This window comes from Bidens hawaiensis, unplaced genomic scaffold, assembly GCF_021521415.1.
Source record: "Bidens hawaiensis isolate Kalapana, Puna unplaced genomic scaffold, B.hawaiensis_p1.1 tig00017259_1, whole genome shotgun sequence".
NCBI classification, from domain to species: Eukaryota; Viridiplantae; Streptophyta; class Magnoliopsida; order Asterales; family Asteraceae; genus Bidens; species Bidens hawaiensis.
Window position 1 is genome coordinate 184,297 of NW_027492617.1, and position 19,588 is coordinate 203,884.

Sequence of the window (19,588 nt, forward strand, 5' to 3'; positions counted from 1 at the left end):
GGACGGTTCTTTTGCTTTCTCTTCTGTTCAAGGTAGCTTACTCAATGAAGCGAAATTCTCAACTGCAAACAACAAAAGAGTATAAGGATTAAAATCGAAGAATAAGGGATCCTGCTATTCCTTAGGGATTCAGGATCCTACCCTTCGTGACCCACGTTGAAGGAAGATCAGTTCCTCCTGGTATTGAGTCGCGTTTTACGAAGAAGAACTGATTCCTCCACACGGAATCGTTTAGAGTGGCTTTTAAGATCGGATAGGGCTATCGGGGCTTGTATTTGAAGATGAAACGAGCGGGACCGTGGGTAGTGAGGGTATATAAGTATGACAACTCGGGAAGACCAAAATCGAATTTCTCCTCTTTGATGATTCTTTCGATAGTGCTCAAAACTCTCCACAACATCGGCATAGCCTGTATGTAGGATATGTCGGTAGAGTCGAAGAAACTTTGGGTAAAGGATGGAAAAGGGTACTTGTAGCCGATTAAAAATGGAGTCGCCGGGAAACAGATCCAAACCTTGGAATACACATCGCTTCTGACACTAGATTCGTAAGGTCGGAATAGGGTTTTTGGAGGAAACAATGTACGAAAGTTTTCGACCTCGGGATCCGTAAGCTTGCAAATTTCAGAAGATGGGTTGGCAAGCAGACATTGGGGTTCCATTTCGGTTAACTCAGAACCACCGGAGGTATGTTCAGAAGGTTTAGAAGGGACCGGAGAAGAAGAAGATGAAGCAGCAGACATGATTAAAGAAAATAAGAAAGAAAGGTAAGAAGGATACCTGATGCGTCGGATGAAGGCGTGTATATAATCAAAGATATAGGGCGGCATATATAGACGGTTATAATTAATCTTGTGGGCTAAATGGTAAATATTCTGGCAAAACCGTCCCATCTATCAATTTTCACAACAGGTTTGAATTTCAAAATGCCAGCTGTTTCGCATAATCACCCGCCATTTTGGGGGCAATTGTTAGGCCATGAATTTTACACTGAGGATCCTTTATCCTTGACTGTCTTATGGATAGTTTATCCTTGAAATATATATATATCAGGATATAAAGGATCGAAGATCCTCGGTATTACTTGTTTACTAATGATTGCGTTTAGTATGGTGATGTGTTAAACAGGTGTAGCAACTTTAAGACGAACTTGCATCAATTATCCTCACAGGACAGCTTCTAGCTGGAACGTGGATCCAGGATCCTACTTCAATTTAGCTGATTATGGACGAATTCATGTGAAGATGAACGTGCAAATATCAACAACGGCTATGAGACTCGTTATTCCGCTTATCTCGCTACTAGGTGGCTATTGGCACGTGGTCAAAGGTCGTGGAGCGGCTAGGTGGGAGACTTCCGGATAGATAGGAGATATAGTTAGTGATATTATCTTATTTAAACGAGTTATGATTGAGTAGAAGGACACATGTACTTACACACACACTAGAGCATAAGCAAACATTCTCTCTATACACTAGCATACTTTGTAATCTCGATCATATACTTCACCGCATTTGTAACCACCTTTTGTTTATTAATATAGTCGACGATGATAGTTTTCACCGTCCGGGGTTTTTTGTGTCGGAGACCACGATAATCATATACTCATCGACCAAAGGTTACCTTGTTGATCCTTGAGCGAAGTGACTTGACCAAAGATTAGCTTATTAATCCTTGACCGACGTCATTTCTTCAAAGATTACCTCGATAAGTTTTGATCGAAGTAAGACTATCTTGGTTAAGGGCTTTTTCCCTCGTGATCAAACCTTTGTGTTCATTAATCTCACGCTCATACACTTGTCATTATCAAGTCAGCACCTTACCCCACATAACAGATTTGGATACTTGATCCTTAGCTGATTTTTGTCCAAAACAGGGGTTACCGTTGGGATCCGTGGAAATGTTTCTGGAGATGGGTTACCGTTCACCGCCGGTGAGTAACTCCGGCAGCGGCTGTTCAAGTTTTGACCGGTAAGGGTTTGTTGGGTGGTGGCGGTGGTGTTGGTTAGGTTTATCCGAGGTATGGATGGGATTGATTCCAACGACCTGTTTTTCGGCGAGTTGATCCCGGAATGATTTAATGGACAACGGACTTGGAATCAATTGTGATTTAATGAAAAGGAAGTGACACGGGAACGTGAAGATATTGTGGACGTGAGTTTAACTCCATTTAATACTGATCATATCAAGTTTTATAATATAGTATAACTCAATTTTGTTTTACTCTACTTTCTTTGTTTAAGGTTTTGTTTGAGGCTCCTTTATATTATTTTGTTGTAATCTGTTTTGTTTTGTTTGATCCCGACGACCTGTTTTCTGGCGAGTTGAGTCCGGTTAAGGTTAAATTTATTATTATTAATTAAAAAAAACAAAAAAGTGTAAAAGTGACTGGACGCCACGTGGCGCAAAATGCCCAAGTGTGGAGAGTTATGACTACACCCTCTTTTTGCAAAATTTGAAAAAGTTGACTGGACGCCACATGGCGCAAAATGCCCACATGTGAAGAGTTATGACTACACATGGTCTAACTAGCTCACTTGATAGAGATTTTTGTCTCTTAGTGAAAGGTTTTGGGTTCTAATAAGATACACTCTTAGTGACTCACGACCAAATAATCTTAGCATCAAACAAATTATAGACAAGAAAATGTTAAAAAAAATTACCTAAAATCGTGGATGTTCGTCTGCTTAGGACTGTTCTTCAAGAAGGTTGTTCGAGTAGTAGTCGTCGTCATTGGCGACATGGGAGCGTCGCATGAGTGACATCAGTTAGCAAAGACAGTATACAGTTAATAGGGGAAAAGCCCCACTCAATTCCTAGCTAGCAGTGTATAATTTCTAACAAATACACTAATGTCCCTAAAAATTTTAGCAACAGGCCAATAACATACGTAACAAACTGTTATATAATAAGCCCATAGTCCATGGCCATAGATTCGATACAAATTTCCCGGGAGTTTCAATGTTGAGTAGACTCTTCCCCCAAGCTCTATATATCCGACTATCCTCCCTCGTTTGTCAACTTCATAATTTCAAACGTAATTTAATAAAATGCGCCACTAGCTATTTAATGGATTTATATTTTCATTGTAATCATTTAGATATCATTGAAGTTAAGACTATATGTTATGTTTTATATCTTTCTATTTATAATATGTATTAAGTTAACTCTCTCTCCTACTTTGTTTGTCATATCAATTTTTCCAAGTATATAATATATATAAACGAAAACATAAAAATCCTACGTGTCGCGATGTGGTTGCTCCCCCTTTTTTTGGAGTCACCAGATTTTTTTGATTTTTAAATGGAGGCTTCTCATGCATTTGACCTGAATTCACGGGTATGGATCTTACCAAACCCAGATATTCCTTAAACGGGTTATAACATCTCATTAAATTAAAAATTAATCTTACCAAATATTTGATGTAAAAATCCTATAAAATAGGGATATATTAAACATTAACTAAATGGGTGCCCGCGCGATGCGGCGGCGTGTTTGAACATGTTAATCACGTACAAATATAAGTGTTTATGGTTTTTTTTAAAACCTTGAAATCGTTTAAATCGATCATTGGTTTGACTTCGTTTTTTCTTTTTCTTTTTTACTTTCGGTTTGTTGGTCGGTTTCAAAATTTTCAAAACGTAGTGAACGGTTGGTTCGTAGTTTATATCGGCAACCAGCCATATGAAACCAGAAAATACTGTAAATTAACCTAATTGCAATATGATTCCTTTTGTAATCTTTGTTGTTAGCATTTCACGTCCTAGATCTTCCATTAATATTTACCATTTATGTAGCTAAAATTATCATTTATGATCATTTCAAGTATCATATCATGTTGGTTTTAGTTAAAATTGACGGTACATTTAAATTGTTAATTATTTTAAACTAAATTTATTATTAAAGTTTAAACTGTGAAACCAAAATGAAACCAGGGCGTTAGTAACAATTCGGTTTCAACTTTCAATTGTTGAGTTTGGTTTTAGACGACAAAAAATCAGTATTAACGGTTTGACTCACAAGTTTAACTTAAAAACCATCAAAACCGACACTGAACACCCCTACGTAACATATTAATTTATTTAAAATGAAAATAAAAATTACAACAATATCATATCCAAATTAAAGAGAATAAAATGTCTGTTTTTATGGTGCAATTTTTTATAAAAATATTAACGTATGAAAAGGTTTTAGTCATTTAAAAATCATGGGTGGGAAGTTAGTTTACAAGTTAAATTAAAAACATAATATGGTTAAAGATGAGACACCAAACTTATAAGTTGAATGGATTGTGTTTAAAAGACATGTTTACCCTTACTAACATATATACCTCTTGTAAATTACTTAAAAACGGGTGTCTTAAATTGCCCTTGTTTGGTGTTTTATATATAGTATAGATATATGAATATTTTTAATATATATTATTATAATAAGAAACAATTTTATGTTAAAAAAAATAAATAAGTCTTGTGTCTCACCGAACTCATATAACTTTTAAACCGGGTTATAATTTGTGAAACATTTTATCATCAAACTATCAGTATATTCTTAACTAACATACAATAAATAATATTAAAATTCAAAAAATATATAAATACTGGAAACAAATAATATAAAACAATCCCCGTAATACGGGGATAAAAACTAATAACTTATATCTTTTAAAAAATATAGCTAATGCATTAGACTAAATATTTATTTCAACTTAAGAAAAACATGCATTTATATATATGATGAATGGTGTAGTGACTACGACTCTTGAGAGTGAAATGTATATTTTAGTTTAAAGTGAAATCTATCTATCTATACTAATAAAAGAAAATAATTATGGACACATGTTATTGTAAGGTTAATTCTTACTATCAAATTCCCTCCAAAATTCTTCTCTTCTATTGACGAAAAGGAAAAAAAATCTCGGTTTTAAATATAATATTAATGTCATAAATTATATTCTAAACATACTTAATATAAAAATAATATTAGTATAATAATTACGTGTCAAAAATATTTTCTTTAAGATTGAAATGTATAAATAAAAGAGTTTATGTTTAAATATTACATCAACATTTAATTTTTTGAAACATCTCCATATTGAAAAAAACTATAATAATTTTGTATATTTTTTTGACAAATATTTAATCTTAAAAATCATAGACAAATTCTTCATTTTATATTTAGTATAAGATTATTGTGATAGTTGAACAACAGTGTGTTTATAAGGACAACATGAAAACTGTTTAAAAAGAAAAAGCTGGTGTCTTTTTTGTCTTTGGCCGGGTATGGAACGTATAACATTTTTGTGAAAGACTTTAGTTACATCTTTCACATCGAAAGACCTCATTGCTTCCAGTGGCATTGCTTCATTGTTGTATACCACTGGTAGAACAACTCATTCTCGATTTAAAATTCAAATATATTTGATGATATAACACGACTATATTTTTAATACATATTTTTTACATAATATAAAGAGACTTAATTATTATTTTTTTATTTGTATTAAATTATTCATTGTAATTTATATATTAATTTATCACGTATAATACACGGGTTTCTAAAACTAGTCTTTTTATATAAACTAAAACAGAAACGCTAAAGCTTTTTTAGACAATGAGAAAATATTTTAACAAAAATACTTAATCATAACAATACATCAACTTACATAATTATATGTTCCCAAACCAATATATATAATTTACCCAACCTATATCCAATTTTTATACCCACTAACGAAAAATCTTGTATTCTCATCGAAAGATTATTTTACGACGACCATCAAATCTCAACGCCCTTAACTATAACCATTAGAATCATCATTTCATAAAATATATAAATCCCTGGTCTCTTTTCATAAGTTTTGAAATAAATTGAAAAAAAGAAAAATACTTTTTTTTTGAATGACAAATTAGGATCACTCACGGACCACTGAAGCATCATCATGTCACTAGACACCAGCACCAGCAGAACCACGCGATCATATCCATCTCCACTGGACAATAATGTCCAACCACCCATTTTAACTTTTTTTTAAAGTTGGTTACTCAACTTTACCCATATTATAATATTCAGTTACACCACAGTTGATGTTACCACTTACCAAATCTTCCTGGAACTTAGAAATTAAGCTTTACTTTTATAGCCCTAACCCTAACTGTAACTAGTCAAAATCCATTTGCTTCAATTTCTACACTTTTCTTCCTGCAAACTTTAATTCATCACCGATCTCAGCTACCCTTTTCTACTAACCCCCAAATTCACCTTTTATTATTATTCCAATTAATAATCAAATACAAAGACTAAATTTCAATTAAAATCTCATAATGCTAGTGAATCTGAAACCCTTGAATTCAATCACCATAGCCACCATGTTAGCTTTCTCACTCTTGATCTTCTTCTGTTACATCCTCTTCAATTTCCCATCTGCTGCCACCACATCTTCCATCCCAATTGCCACCACAAGTCAACCCAAAAGTCAACTCCAATACACGCATCTTCAATCTGACCGAGAACCCTTCCAGAAACTGTCCGCTGCCTTCCGAAACTGGGATTCGCAAGTGGGTTGTGTTCGGTTTAAGCAAAAACATGTGGGTTTGGTGAAAAGGAGGCTGAATTTGTCATCTTTGCAAGTGGTTGGTGGTGATGGTGAATGCGGTGAGTTGAAGATGGATCATGTGGGTGTGTTGATTAAAGGGTGGACTTGGATTCCGGATAATTTGGATAATTTGTATTCGTGTCGCTGCGGGTTGAGCTGTTTGTGGACCAAATCTTCGGTGCTTCTTGATAAACCGGATGCGTTGTTCTTTGAGACCACCACGCCGCCGTCTCGGGTATTATACTTAACCTTTCGGTTTTGTTGTTGTGAATCAGATTTGGTTCATTTCAGATTGTGAAATTGGCATACATGTGCTTAGATATGATCATTTATGTTCTTGTTGTTATTAGCTATGAGCCTATGTATGATGCCTTCTTAGTTTTGGTGTGCAAATCTGAATATCTTGTGGATGCATTGTTTAGTTAATACGAAGTTATGAACTCTAAAATTTGGTGGAAAGGTGCGTGAGGCTATTAGGAAAAAGAAAAACGGCGCGTCTCAAGTAGTTCTTAGGTCAAATTAGGGTCTGTAGGAGGTTTACATACCAAAGAGATGAAGTAGTTATGAAAGGTTTGCTTGATAAATAAATTGGCATGATAAGATGAATGAGAGAGACACAACTTCTGGTTGTAAATAAGGCTTGTTTGGTTGTGCATGGACGAGCACCTTAGGTTCGTGATACGTGTGCTCATGGTTTTTAGACCAAGGTTCCAAATGGTTTTATAATCATGAAATTAGAACACATCTTTCTTATGTATGACTGTTACTCGTTTATACTTGTGCCCTTATACACGAATTTTAAGATCTTTTGTTGTATTTTTTGTAGATAAATCTTTTGTTTGGTTTGCCATATGAATTTGTATTATTGATTCCTTGCAAGAATAGGTTTTTGATATAGTGACAAGGGGATTATGTTGGGAGTTTAATGATATTAGACTTTTTTTTTTAATATAGCATCACATCATTTACATGCACTTTAATTTAAATCTTTAGAGACGCACTGGAGATCCGCTTCGTGTGTACATGGATCTTGAGGCTGGCAGAAAACGATCCGGTTATGAAGATATTTACATCAGTTATCATGCCAAAGATGATGTTCAGTCAACTTATGCTGGTGGCCTCTTTCATAATAACCGCAATTATCATCTTTCTCCCTTCAAAAACAACGTAAGTCGCCCTACCACATTCTTTAATATGTATAGTATTAGATGTAAAGGACAATTTCGACCCAATTGTATATAAATGGATTGATTCGGTTTATGATAATCTCTAACAGGTTAAAGAAAAAATATTAGCTCAAAATAAATTGGGTCAGTAAGTGAAAAGCCCACATGCAAAAAAACCTTCTTTTATCTGAAAATTTATACAAAAGGTGTTTCGGGTCGGCCCAATCTGACCCGTTTTAGCCTGTTTCATAAAGGGCCTGTTTTGGCCCAACCAGTTATCCAAAGCTTCCAACCTGCTGATTTTATCCAAAACAAACAATTCATACAAAAGGTATTTTGTGTCAGCTAATCTGGCCCATTTCAGAATTACGATAAATAACCCGTATTGACCAGACTTGTTATCCAAACATTCTAATTTATGAGAAACTTCAAAAATTTTCATACAAAAGGTGTGTCGGGTCGGCCCGTTTTGACCCGACTCGTTATCCAAACCTTCCAACCCGCCGAGTTTATCCAAAATAATTTATACAAAAGGTGCTTCGTGTTGACCCAATTCAGCCCGTTTTGGCATGTACCATAAATGGCCCGTTTCGACTCGACCCATCACCAAACCTTAAAAACTCTTGATTTTGCCAACTCTAGTAACAATAATAATCGTAAGTGTTTAATGGGTCACATTTACCAGGATACCCTCGTGTATTGGTCTTCATCACGATGCCTGCCTCAAAGAAACCAGCTTGCAAAACGCATGCTCAGCTTATTGCCACATCACTCGTTCGGTAAATGTTTAAACAACATGGGCGGTCTAGATATGGCCCTATCTCTATACCCCGAGTGCACTAAAGACCCGAACGCATCTCCTCAATGGTGGGACCACTTGCATTGTGCCATGTCGCACTACAAGTTCGTTTTAGCAATTGAAAACACGTACATCGAGAGTTATGTAACCGAGAAGCTGTTTTACGCCTTGGATTCAGGCGCGGTCCCCATATATTTTGGTGCACCAAATGTGATGGATTTTGTACCGCCACATTCGATTATTGATGGCACAAAATTTAAGTCAATGGAGGAACTGGCTGATTATGTTAAAGCAGTTGCTAATGATCCAGTAGCTTATGCAGAATATCATGCTTGGAGAAGGTGTGGTGTGTTGGGTAACTATGGGTACACACGGGCTGCCAGCCTGGACACCCTGCCATGTCGCCTGTGTGAAGCGGTTAGCAGACGAGGTGGCAGAGATAGTACAGCTTCTTGATGGTTGTATGTGATTGAGTGGTGACATGGTTCATATATGGGCTACATTTGGTTCAACAATTTTTTAGGAAGAAAATATGAGGTCATAAGAGTTAGATGGGAGGTAAATCTTGATTTGTGAAGCATTCAGTTTTGAATATATTTGGTATGTTGAAATTTGTGTTATATAGTTTATGTAGATCGTTATACAAAAGTTGAGCATGTCGAAGCATTTCTTGTTCGTGATCGTGAAGCAACTTTGGTTACTTGATCTTCGAGTTCTTTTAGTATTTACCATCTAATCTTAAAAGGCAAATACTATAAAATATCTAACACGATTTCTATTTTTCCTCACAAAAGTCTCTTAAGAACTTTTGTAATAAAGTCCATGTACTTGTTAAATTTAAATAAAATATTGAAATTTTATCTTAAAAACAACTTGAAACTTGTTCATCCAAATTGTTTTAAAAAACATCCGGGATAAGATAAGTACAAGCCATGTAACACAATAAAAGGACATGTAAAGTTATTTATTATTCTTTGGAGAAAAAAGACTTTTAATGACTTGAATAGAATGTTGGTGTGTTATGAATTATGATATTAGCCCAAAACTCAAAATTCAAGTTTCATACTTATATTTCTCTTTAATCTATAAAACACTAATATGAAGTTTTATAAGTAATGGTATAAAGTAGTATCATTTACTAAGAAATGAATATATTTGAAACCTTGATTATATATAATAAAATCAGAGTAAACTGGTTTATAAGGGAGCAAAACAAAATATGCTAAAGTTTACAACAATATAACATACCAAAGTCTATGTTGTCAAGTTGACAATTTATACACTGCTTCCACTTTAGAAACTAAACACACATCTATACATACACCCATTTCATAGCAAAGCCCGGTTTCCAAACAGTAACTACCAAAACTCTTAAGCCGGTTTCCAAACAGTAAGCACCTCTTGAAACATCTCCTGAATCAACTCTCTCTCAGCACTCCTAAAAAAGTCATCAACCTCATCTCTAATATCATAAATCTTCCCAAAGTCAAACAAGTAAGTCAAACACCCCTTCTTCAACTTATTAAGCTGGTAAAGCCATGCTTCTTGCAGCCTCTCAAGAACATTACCAGTGTTTATATCCTCCAACAAACTCTCTTCACATAAATCTTTCAAACCTGAAATCGCGTACTTGTTTGCAGCGCCTAATAACACGAGTCGGTGCTTCCAAAAGTCTTCTTGCACAATGGTTCCATATAAATAAGATAGAAGCGCGGTGCATGACTCGAGTGACATGTCTTGAATATTAATGGTGGATGATTCTTTTTCTTGGAGGTTATGAAGAAACATGCTGTGGAAAACCGGAGAACTTGCAGAGAGAATTGCTTTATGAGCTTTTAGGGTTCCGTCACACGTGTTGATGGTGACATCAGCATCGATTGAGTCGTGGAGCATGCGTGAAAGACAGCGCAGAATGCTTTCATTTGCTGATGACCGCAGCATTCCATCATTCGGCCATACTGAACTTGCTTCTTCACCCTGCAGGGTCCATTTTCGTTATGTTTTTAGGGTTCGGACATTCACAACCATGAAATGATATCAAATGATCAAATCACGATGCTTACATTTAGTTGATAAATCTGCAAATCCAGAAACTCGACATCTATGATGAAACGACCATGGAAAGTTGAATCAACGGGCCACACAAAGTCTTCACTCGTCCTAAGAAGTCTTTCATGAACTGCAGCATTAACACATGAATCAAGCAAGTGTTAAAATCTTGGTTATGCATAACACACACAATCAAACAACTGCAGTAAAATAAACGAATGTTACAAATCAGACCCAAGAACATGAACACATAATATGATCTCAACCAAGATCGACTCTTTCTGTACAATTATTATTATTCTTGACACACTTACAACGACCCCTAACCCATCTATTTAAATGAAAATAAGTCATACTAATCCAGCTCAAACTAAAAACATAAACAAACGCAAACTCGGAACTTGTAGACATTCAAAAAAACAAGATAAAGTTGCAAAACATTCAAAAACTAAACAAATAAATAAATCTAAACTTACAAACTATTAATTAAACCCTAATTAACTAAATAAACTTGCTACTTCAATAACTTAACTAAAAGCAGGATTTAAGTGACGTCCACGGGCTGCAACCAGGATTTTATCTACGAAAAAGTAAAGGGTTCGTACTCGGTGAGATATACGGTCTGCGATTGGTTCCGGGTGCGGTGACTCGGATAATGAATTTGGCAATCGGCGGTTGTTCTTTGGAAAGTCGAGATGGTTCAGGAAACAAACGAATATACAAATACCGATTCTTCTCCACTGATAATTGCCTGAATAATAATCATATTATTAATAATAAGCATAAAGTGATTGATGATATACAAATACAGGATAAGTACCAATTCCAGATGCCTATTTTGAAAGGTTCGGATCGTTTAAGAGTACAGGGTCCGAAATTGTCGATTCTCCATTGAGCTAATCTGGATATGGTCTCTACCTTTGTATCCACCATCGCCACCGGAGATAGGAGATATAATAATAATAATAATAATATACAACTTCTTTTTTAAACTTTTTTTTGTCTTTTAGTATTATTATTTTTATATTTATTTATTCTATAACACGTAGATATTTTAGGAAGACTTCAATGGTAAGTAAGTAGTAAATTTCACGTTAAAATCACTCACTAGTTTTTTTCTTTTCTTTTTAGTATAAAGTCATTTTATTTGAGTAGGTGCTCTAAATGAGACATACAATTGCTACATTAGGACTATTTTGTTAACATTATTATTCAAATTAATTTGAGTTAGCCGGTGATACTTTTTATTTGATGTTAGCGTATAGCTCATAGTTTTAGTAACCCAATATTAGAATTTTTCATCTCAAGTTGGGTCGAATCATATAATAAAAGCAATGTCTTTATAAAAGTACATTGTCATTGAGAAATGACAGAAATAAAGGTTGTAGGTCTGAGGTCACTTGCCGATCAACTTCGATATTCAGTCGGCTATTCTATGTTCAGCATTTAGGTTAAACAATTGGGGAATTGAGTTTATTGAGGAAATAACAAAATGGTTTTTTATTTTATTTTTAATTTGTTAAAAATATTTGTCCTTATTGTTAAGAAATAATTGTGCTTGTTTAAATTGGAATTAAGATTAATGATTTGATTGGTTAAACAACAATAACTTTTTATTAGGTAAAAGTTTTATAAAAAAAGTTATTTAGTAAAATTTTCATGGGCAATTGGCCTAAAATATTTATTTTCACAAAACAACGGGATCAATCCTTAAAAAGAGTGGGTTCGTTCGAAGAACTTATCGTGCATTATACAAAATTAAAAATATAGCAACAACCTATGTTATTAAACCTACTAATCTACTTAAGTAAGACATGGAAAAAGGACTCAATTTCACAAATATTTGCCACATGCCCTAGTGAGTATGTTAGGGATTGAGTTTGAAAAATATTTATAACTTTTAAAAAGTCAGGATTCGAGACTTTTGAAAAACTGTTTTTTAGTTCTTTCAAAAATCTAAAATAAGAAAGTTTTTTTATGATTGCCAAACACATTTAAACTTATTAAGCTTTTTGAAAACACCAATAAGCCAATAAACATTTTTCAAACTCAACCTCATACATAGTAGTACTTTAATAACTATAAGAAACACATGCCCAGTCTCCATAAACTACTCGGTTCCAACTCACTAAATTAAGGTCTCTTGAAGTTTGGATTAGCTTTCGGATGTTGAAGATAAATTAACGTAGACATCACAATGTATTCTACAACGTATGACTCACCCAAATCCAAGTTACATTTGGTTTAATATGATTTTCACAAGATGGTGAAAAACAACATGTACAAAAAGTAGGCGTGGTTATGCCATCATAAACCACAATCACGGTCATGGCCCTAAAGTCTAAAACTTTAAATTTTGACCCAAAGCCCCAACTTTAATCATACAAAAGCTAACACCATATCTTAACAATGCTCAGATACATTTCTAACAAATTTTTGGATGGCTATATATGTTGAGGTTTGTACAAGGATATTCAAAACAACTTTAAACACTTTAAAATTCCAACCAGCTATACATAATAAGTTTTTTTTTTTTTTAAAAAAAGCAATCTTGAAGCATATGTTCAAGAAAATAAAGAGAAGTATTACACGCATCCTTTTCATGACAAAAAAAAAACGATAAATAGATAAAAAATACAAACATGCATATACGGGTCATGATTGCCACCAATGTATGTTTATAGTTTACACGAAGAACATGAAGAGTAAGTATTGCATGCGACCTTTTTCATGTAACGTTGGAAGCCACGCCTCTTCCAAATTTTCGGCTACAAGGGGTAATAACAGAACTAATTCTATTTGTTTCTCTCGCTGTGATATGACAATGAAAGGAACTACTTGGTGGAGCAATGAAGACAAAGAAAGATGGAAAAATGACCTTTTTTATGTCTCTACCTAAAAGAAGTAAAGAACGACTAATGCAATCCCAAATGTTATCAATGACAATAACATGTTACAGGGCATGTACCTTTGTGTTAGGTTGTTAGGTTGGCTTGCTTACACATTTAGACATTTACTTAAATATGTTATAAATATGTTATGTTCAAGTAAACATATTTAACCCGTTAAATTAAGATCAGAATTTGAAAAAAAATGTAATTTATAAATCAACCTACATAGTCTTAAGTTCTTAACTAAACTCATTTGCAACATGATTACAACCAGATACAGCCAACCAACCCGTTTGATTCATTTTGATGGCTTACAAAATCGTGTTTGAGTAGACGATTTCAAGTGTATTTGAGTCATGGTCAATCTTTTGACAAGAATATATACTTAACATATTTAGGTCGTAATCAAGTTGGTGGATTCAATCCATCAACAACCCGTCTCTTGTCCCCTTTTCATTAACATCAGATAATAGTAGCATCTAGCTACAATTATCCTTAACAACAATGCTACAGACTGCAAATACCAATTAACACCATGATTAACCATTTATATATCAAAAACAGGGACATTTCCAAAAAAATATTTTTTAGTGTTACAGATTGGGTACTTTTTTTCTTCTTTTTCTGAACAACCAAACTAAAGTCAATAAAATCAAGGGTGTGGATCAAATACAAATGAAATTAACGTGCTAAACGTGAGAATCAAGTAGAGTAATTATCTAATTACATCATAGAGTAATTATTATAGAGTAATTACATAATTACTCTACTTGTATATATAATTACTCTACTTGATTCTCACGTTTAGCACGTTAATTTCATTTGTACGTTAACTTTCCCATAAAACCAAAAGGTTACTGAGCGGTAAGCGGGCACATAAATATCAATCAATAATTTGCCTGTTCCTTTTCATGTGATTACTTTTTAGAAATTACATAAATGTCAATCCATAAATTATGGAATTACGTTTTGTTTTTTAATTTTTGTTTTGTATCAAGAAGAATCTATCTATACTTGCTTTTATTTTACAATCTTTGGTCCACAAAAATTATCACTCATGATGCTGGACCATGAATCCATTTACCAAAACCACATCAAATGGTTAAATCCACTTCAATAATATGCTGTTCATTTGCTAAAGGGTAATTGCTTAACACCTTTCTCCACTGCATTTCTCCATAACCTGTATCTTACCCCTAACTTATCATATGATACCGGCCAGTTCCACACGTTTGCCCCGTTGATCATCCTATCCTGTTGCCCGAGCACAAGCCTTAAATCCTCATTTAGAACCTGTAATATTAAATTCATTAATTGAATCTTCATTTTGATATGTACCAAATGTTATTCTTTTTAAGGTTGTCGGTGACTCAGTGATGTTACCTTTTCAGCAAAATGTCTCCATAGGTGATGCATAAAAGGAATGTGTTGCAAAACTGGAGCAAAATCGAGTGACATTCGGTATAATAATCCAGTCTTGTTTCTTGATGGTAAACACACGTGTAGTTGATGAAGATGTGTTGAACATTGTTTAGTGCTTTGTCCCTCTAGTTTTCCAGGTTTTGAAATCCCAATGGTTGATAGAACCATACAAGGCGGTCGAAATTCCATATCGATTGGATACGGGTCCCAGTATCCTTGAAGCCCAGATTCAGGGGTCAGAAACTTTACAAAGCTGTAACATGAAGCAAATGTCGTTAACTGTTAACCAAACTGTATAATGTTGAAAATTGTTGTAAATGTGAAGGTGGAAAGAATACTTTGGAACACTCCAACCCTTTGCAAATGTGGAAGTGTGAGTGAAAGGCGCGTGTGCAAGATCTAGAAGGTTATCAAGAAGCAGCCCGTGCTCCACTGGTAGTTCCATGACAATCTATATTCCCAATAAGCATGATGGCATTATAAACATTAATATAAACAATAACATAAGAGTAAATTACAAATTTTGTCCTATAGGTATTATACAAATTACGAGACATGTCATTTAAATTACACCAAGTGTCCTTCGCTTTAAAAAGTTATCACGTTTTATGTCCTTTCAACTAATAGAAGTTAACTTTTGAAGTTAGTTAGATGAAAATGACCATATTGTCATCGCCTCTTTAAAGGACAATATGTATATTTTCACTGAAGTAAATAAATTAAAAAACAAAAAATATTAGCGAGAACTACACATTTCGTTCTTTAAGAGGTAAGTGCAAAATGGTCATTTTCATCAAACTAACCTAAAAGTTACTTCTGTTAGTGGAAAGGAAAAGTGTGACAACTTTTCAAAACAAAGACACTCAGTGTAATTTTCGCGCTTAAAAGGCACGTTTATAAATTTGAATAATACATAAAAATTTGTAATTTACTCTTAATACAAACATTTGTAACAGACCTCAGCATGTATTTGGAATCCGGGAGGTGGTTGTAGTGAAGGAATAATGGAGAAGAAGGCTCGTTTCCGGGCCATATCCATATCATGCCCTCATGTTCAATGCACGGAAGTGACTTTATCTTCACGTTTACAAATTTTGTAGACGGCATTTTCTCACATGTCCCATCTGTAGAGTACTCCCACCCTGAAGAACAAAAATTATATTAATATACTTATATACTAGATGAACATATATTGTAATTTTTTTAATTCTTACCATGGTAAGGACACTGCACACGACCCTCACTCACTGAGCCCAAGTCAAGAGGGCATGCTCTATGTGCGCATGTGTTCTTTATACATCCCGGTCTGCCATCTTTCCCACGAAATAACACCCACGGTTCTTCAAAGCACTCGATAGGTGTCTAAGATAATCAAAAGATACTACTCAAATAAGAAATGTTTTGTCTGAAAACATGTTGGCTCTTTTGATTCCTAACAACCAGTATATATCTAGGCTTTGTAAACAAACCGAGCGTCCAATGAACTGTTCAGCTGAAGTACGTTTATATAATAAACGGGCATGAACAGATGTTTGTATTTATTAAGTTAAACGAAAGATCATGAACAAATATCTCGTTCGTTCATTTATGCTCATGAACATCCATTCTTTAAGTTAGTTTATGTTCGTTATTTTACGTTTGTTTACGTTCGTTAATATACTCAGTTAATTTTCTTTGACCCATTACAATTTAGTCCAGTTTAATAACTTTTTAGACACAACACTTTGTTGTTCACATTTACTAATTGGTTTTAACACAGCTATGTTAATTCATCTAAGTTCAGTTATGTTCGTTTGTTTATATTGTTAACGAACAAACATAAATGAGCATGTTCATTTTTTTAACGAACGAACACGAACAAGAAAACTCTGTTCGTTTAGTCGTACATGTCTGATCATTTGTTCGATTAAAGTTAAATGAACACAAAACAAGCTCCGCCCGGTTCATTTACAGGCCTATTTATAACTAACCGGCTTACCAAATTGTCATCTTTGAGATCACTGGAGAAAGCAACAGGGTACCAGAAGTTCTTCAAACGAGGATGGTAACGTTTGACCGGACCCGACACACTTATGCTTTTTCTTTGAGCTTTACTTTCAGCAGTTTCAAAGGTTGGAGTATAAGTAGCAGTAGGTAGAGTTGTGGTGTCTGGTTCTGTTGACTTTTTGTCCTCCAAAAGTGTGTCATTGACCAAGGTTTCCATGTATGCTATCTTATCTAAAGCTGCACTAACCCTTGCTTCTGATATGTGCACCTACATTTTATGGGATCCACAACATGAATATAATATAGATATATAATCAAATAGATGTGTATTCTGTTGGTTAATCATCGATCTCGTTAAAGATCTCGTTATTTATCAAAGAATAGTTAAAACTCTGTTAGAAAGTTCAGTTAGTAAAGTTAGGGTGTAAAGTTTAATTAGTAACGGTTATTATGACAGTATGTTAATATGTAAATGTTGTAAATTATGTCGGCCCTCAGAATCGATTAACACAATATGATAGAAATCAAACGAAATATACGAACACGATTGAATATGAACGATTATGTATTATTGATTTTGTCTTGAATTGATGAATTACAATGGTGGCCGATGGTGGTATTTATACCCACCGGCGGTTATTCCGTCAACCGTCGTAACGTTTCAATAAGCGACGTATCACATCGTTTCTAACTTCCATATTTACAATATCTACACAAACTATTAATTAATTACAATTTACACCCTAACTTTGTTAACTGAACTATATAACAAAGTTTAACTAAACTATAATAAACTAACGGGATATTTAACGAGATCGGGATTATTCCAACAAATTATACCGGTACATCATACCGGTACATCGGGTCGTTTAAGAACAGGCGCACCGGTTAAAATGTAACTTCCAGAAGGGTATAAATACCACCACCGACCACCGTTGTAATTTATCAGTTCATTCAACAAAGTTTAATATTTAATTTCGTTCTTGTTAATTGTTGTTATTTACATATTAATTGTTGCGTTAATCTATCCTAAGGCCTTCATATTCATGTCGATTCATATACAGTTATACATATTACATGTTTGCTCGCTCACCTGTTTATGTGCTTGTGCAAGCTCTTCTTGTAACTCTGCTAGATCCTTCTTTAATGTCCCAATGGATTTGTACTCACGAGCAAGAGGATTTAAAACATCAACAACCTGCAAAAGAGATCCAAGTTATAACTAGCAATTTTATAACTATAAATCAAATTAGATAGATTGAAACATCTGTAACCTTATCATGAAGAAGCATAATTGTCAGAAGGTCTTGACGAGCTCTCCAATCACAATATTGCAGATCATATCTAGCGACTTCAAGTGCTTGATTAACATCCAAAAACTTTTTGTTACTTAGTGGAACTAATTTAGACCTTGGATCTTCAATGTTAAACATACTATTCCATGAGTTTTTCTTCTCATCAAATTCACTCTCTTCCCCACCGTTTGATGCGGCAAACACCACGAATCTTCCTTTGAAACCCTGATATCAAAAAATTCAACATAAATTCATTACAGGGGATCACTACTCTTCATAGATTCATATGCAGGCATCTTGTCATTTCAAAAACAATATTCATATTTCATGATCAAACAAATCACAAGATTTAATCTGAATTTCACTAAGAACTCAATTCTACTGATCAACATTTCATAAACACACTCCAAAACACCAGTGGACCCACCCTACACCTACAATCAAGCATGATGATGAGTTGATCCATGAGTCAACAGACTCTTATATGGACCAGCTTGATAGTGGGAAACATGGCAAACTTTAAAAGGGCATAAGTTGGTGGTGAATTTGGATAGAGAGAAGGGAAGAGAAAGAGCTCCGGCAGCAGCAGCAGCAGCAGCAGCGGCGGCCATGGTAACTCTGAGGAAGAAGAACAAAAGAGTGGCATTTATTTTCATTTTGTATTTGTGGTTGAAAAGATTAGAGGTACCATGTAAATCGATATATATATATGGGGACGTTACGCCAATTTCTAGCCACACCACTCGATTCTCCCTCCCTCCCTCTACATACAAACATATTTCTTTCAACTAATTAGAAACATTTTTTATTTTTTTAAACCTTTTTCTAAAAAACAAATTTGTATTAATAAAAGTTATCTACTTTCAAAATGCTTTTAATCTTTTTTTTTTTTGGTTTGTAAAGGATTACGGGTTAAGATAAAATAGGAAGTTAGTTTTTTTTTTCTAAAATGGCTAAAAAATAAGCTTAGTTATTTAAATTTTTAATGGATGGAGTTCATTAAAACAAAAGGTTGCTAGGTAGTTCATAATGTTTTTTCTTCATTATCTTTTTCAGTGACCGTTTCCCATAGCGATGATGGATGGTGGAATGGCGGTGGTTTTTTGAGATATAGGGTTTTCAATTGTAGAAACCAATGAGGCGGGTGAAGATGTAACTGGGTTTATGAGATGAAAGTGGTGGATCATAAATGTTTTCCTTCCTAGAAAAAAAAAACCAAACTTCTTATTTGAACCCAATCTTAGTTATACATTTCAAAATATTCAAGAAAGCCTCGACTTTCTATAGATAATAAAAATTGCACCTTCTATACCATAAGAGAGGTGCAGAAATGACATGAGTTTAAGCACCCGCAGGGTGAAAGAATGGACACGGCATGCAAGCAGTGGT

General features: G+C 34.3%; 2 protein-coding genes and 1 pseudogene across 3 annotated transcripts; 1 reads left to right on the forward strand and 2 right to left on the reverse strand.

Annotated features, from left to right (window-relative positions):
* The first annotated feature begins 6,050 nt into the window (after window positions 1-6,050).
* On the forward strand, window positions 6,051-9,222 carry LOC143553530 (alpha-(1,4)-fucosyltransferase-like). The gene is made up of 3 exons (XM_077043514.1): window positions 6,051-6,826; window positions 7,585-7,758; window positions 8,443-9,222. Exons 1-3 carry the CDS (start codon window positions 6,320-6,322, stop codon window positions 9,010-9,012), a joined length of 1,251 nt encoding a protein of 416 aa, XP_076899629.1. The 5' UTR covers window positions 6,051-6,319; the 3' UTR covers window positions 9,013-9,222.
* A 574-nt stretch (window positions 9,223-9,796) lies between these two features.
* On the reverse strand, window positions 9,797-11,573 carry LOC143553531 (BTB/POZ domain-containing protein At1g21780-like). The gene is made up of 4 exons (XM_077043515.1): window positions 11,426-11,573; window positions 11,211-11,356; window positions 10,620-10,735; window positions 9,797-10,533 (listed from the first exon to the last, which is right to left on the reverse strand). Exons 1-4 carry the CDS (start codon window positions 11,536-11,538, stop codon window positions 9,928-9,930), a joined length of 981 nt encoding a protein of 326 aa, XP_076899630.1. The 5' UTR covers window positions 11,539-11,573; the 3' UTR covers window positions 9,797-9,927.
* A 2,986-nt stretch (window positions 11,574-14,559) lies between these two features.
* Window positions 14,560-18,813, reverse strand: LOC143553516 (chlorophyllide a oxygenase, chloroplastic-like; annotated as a pseudogene). The gene is made up of 9 exons (XR_013138840.1): window positions 18,734-18,813; window positions 18,179-18,425; window positions 17,998-18,102; window positions 16,897-17,172; window positions 16,133-16,280; window positions 15,877-16,060; window positions 15,257-15,369; window positions 14,880-15,171; window positions 14,560-14,789 (listed from the first exon to the last, which is right to left on the reverse strand). The product of XR_013138840.1 is annotated as a chlorophyllide a oxygenase, chloroplastic-like (transcript).
* Between the last annotated feature and the right edge of the window lie 775 nt (window positions 18,814-19,588).

Excerpts from the sequence above, each read along its gene's own strand:
- LOC143553530 (XM_077043514.1), top strand. The coding sequence starts at position 6,320 with ATGCTAGTGAATCTGAAACCCTTGAATTCAATCACCATAGCCACCATG. Across the intron at positions 6,827-7,584 it reads CCACCACGCCGCCGTCTCGG|AGACGCACTGGAGATCCGCT; the intron begins GTATTATACTTA and ends TTAAATCTTTAG. Across the intron at positions 7,759-8,442 it reads TTTCTCCCTTCAAAAACAAC|GATACCCTCGTGTATTGGTC; the intron begins GTAAGTCGCCCT and ends CACATTTACCAG.
- LOC143553531 (XM_077043515.1), bottom strand. The coding sequence starts at position 11,538 with ATGGTGGATACAAAGGTAGAGACCATATCCAGATTAGCTCAATGGAGA. Across the intron at positions 11,357-11,425 it reads AAAATAGGCATCTGGAATTG|GCAATTATCAGTGGAGAAGA; the intron begins GTACTTATCCTG and ends ATTATTATTCAG. Across the intron at positions 10,534-10,619 it reads TGCAGATTTATCAACTAAAT|GGTGAAGAAGCAAGTTCAGT; the intron begins GTAAGCATCGTG and ends TGGACCCTGCAG.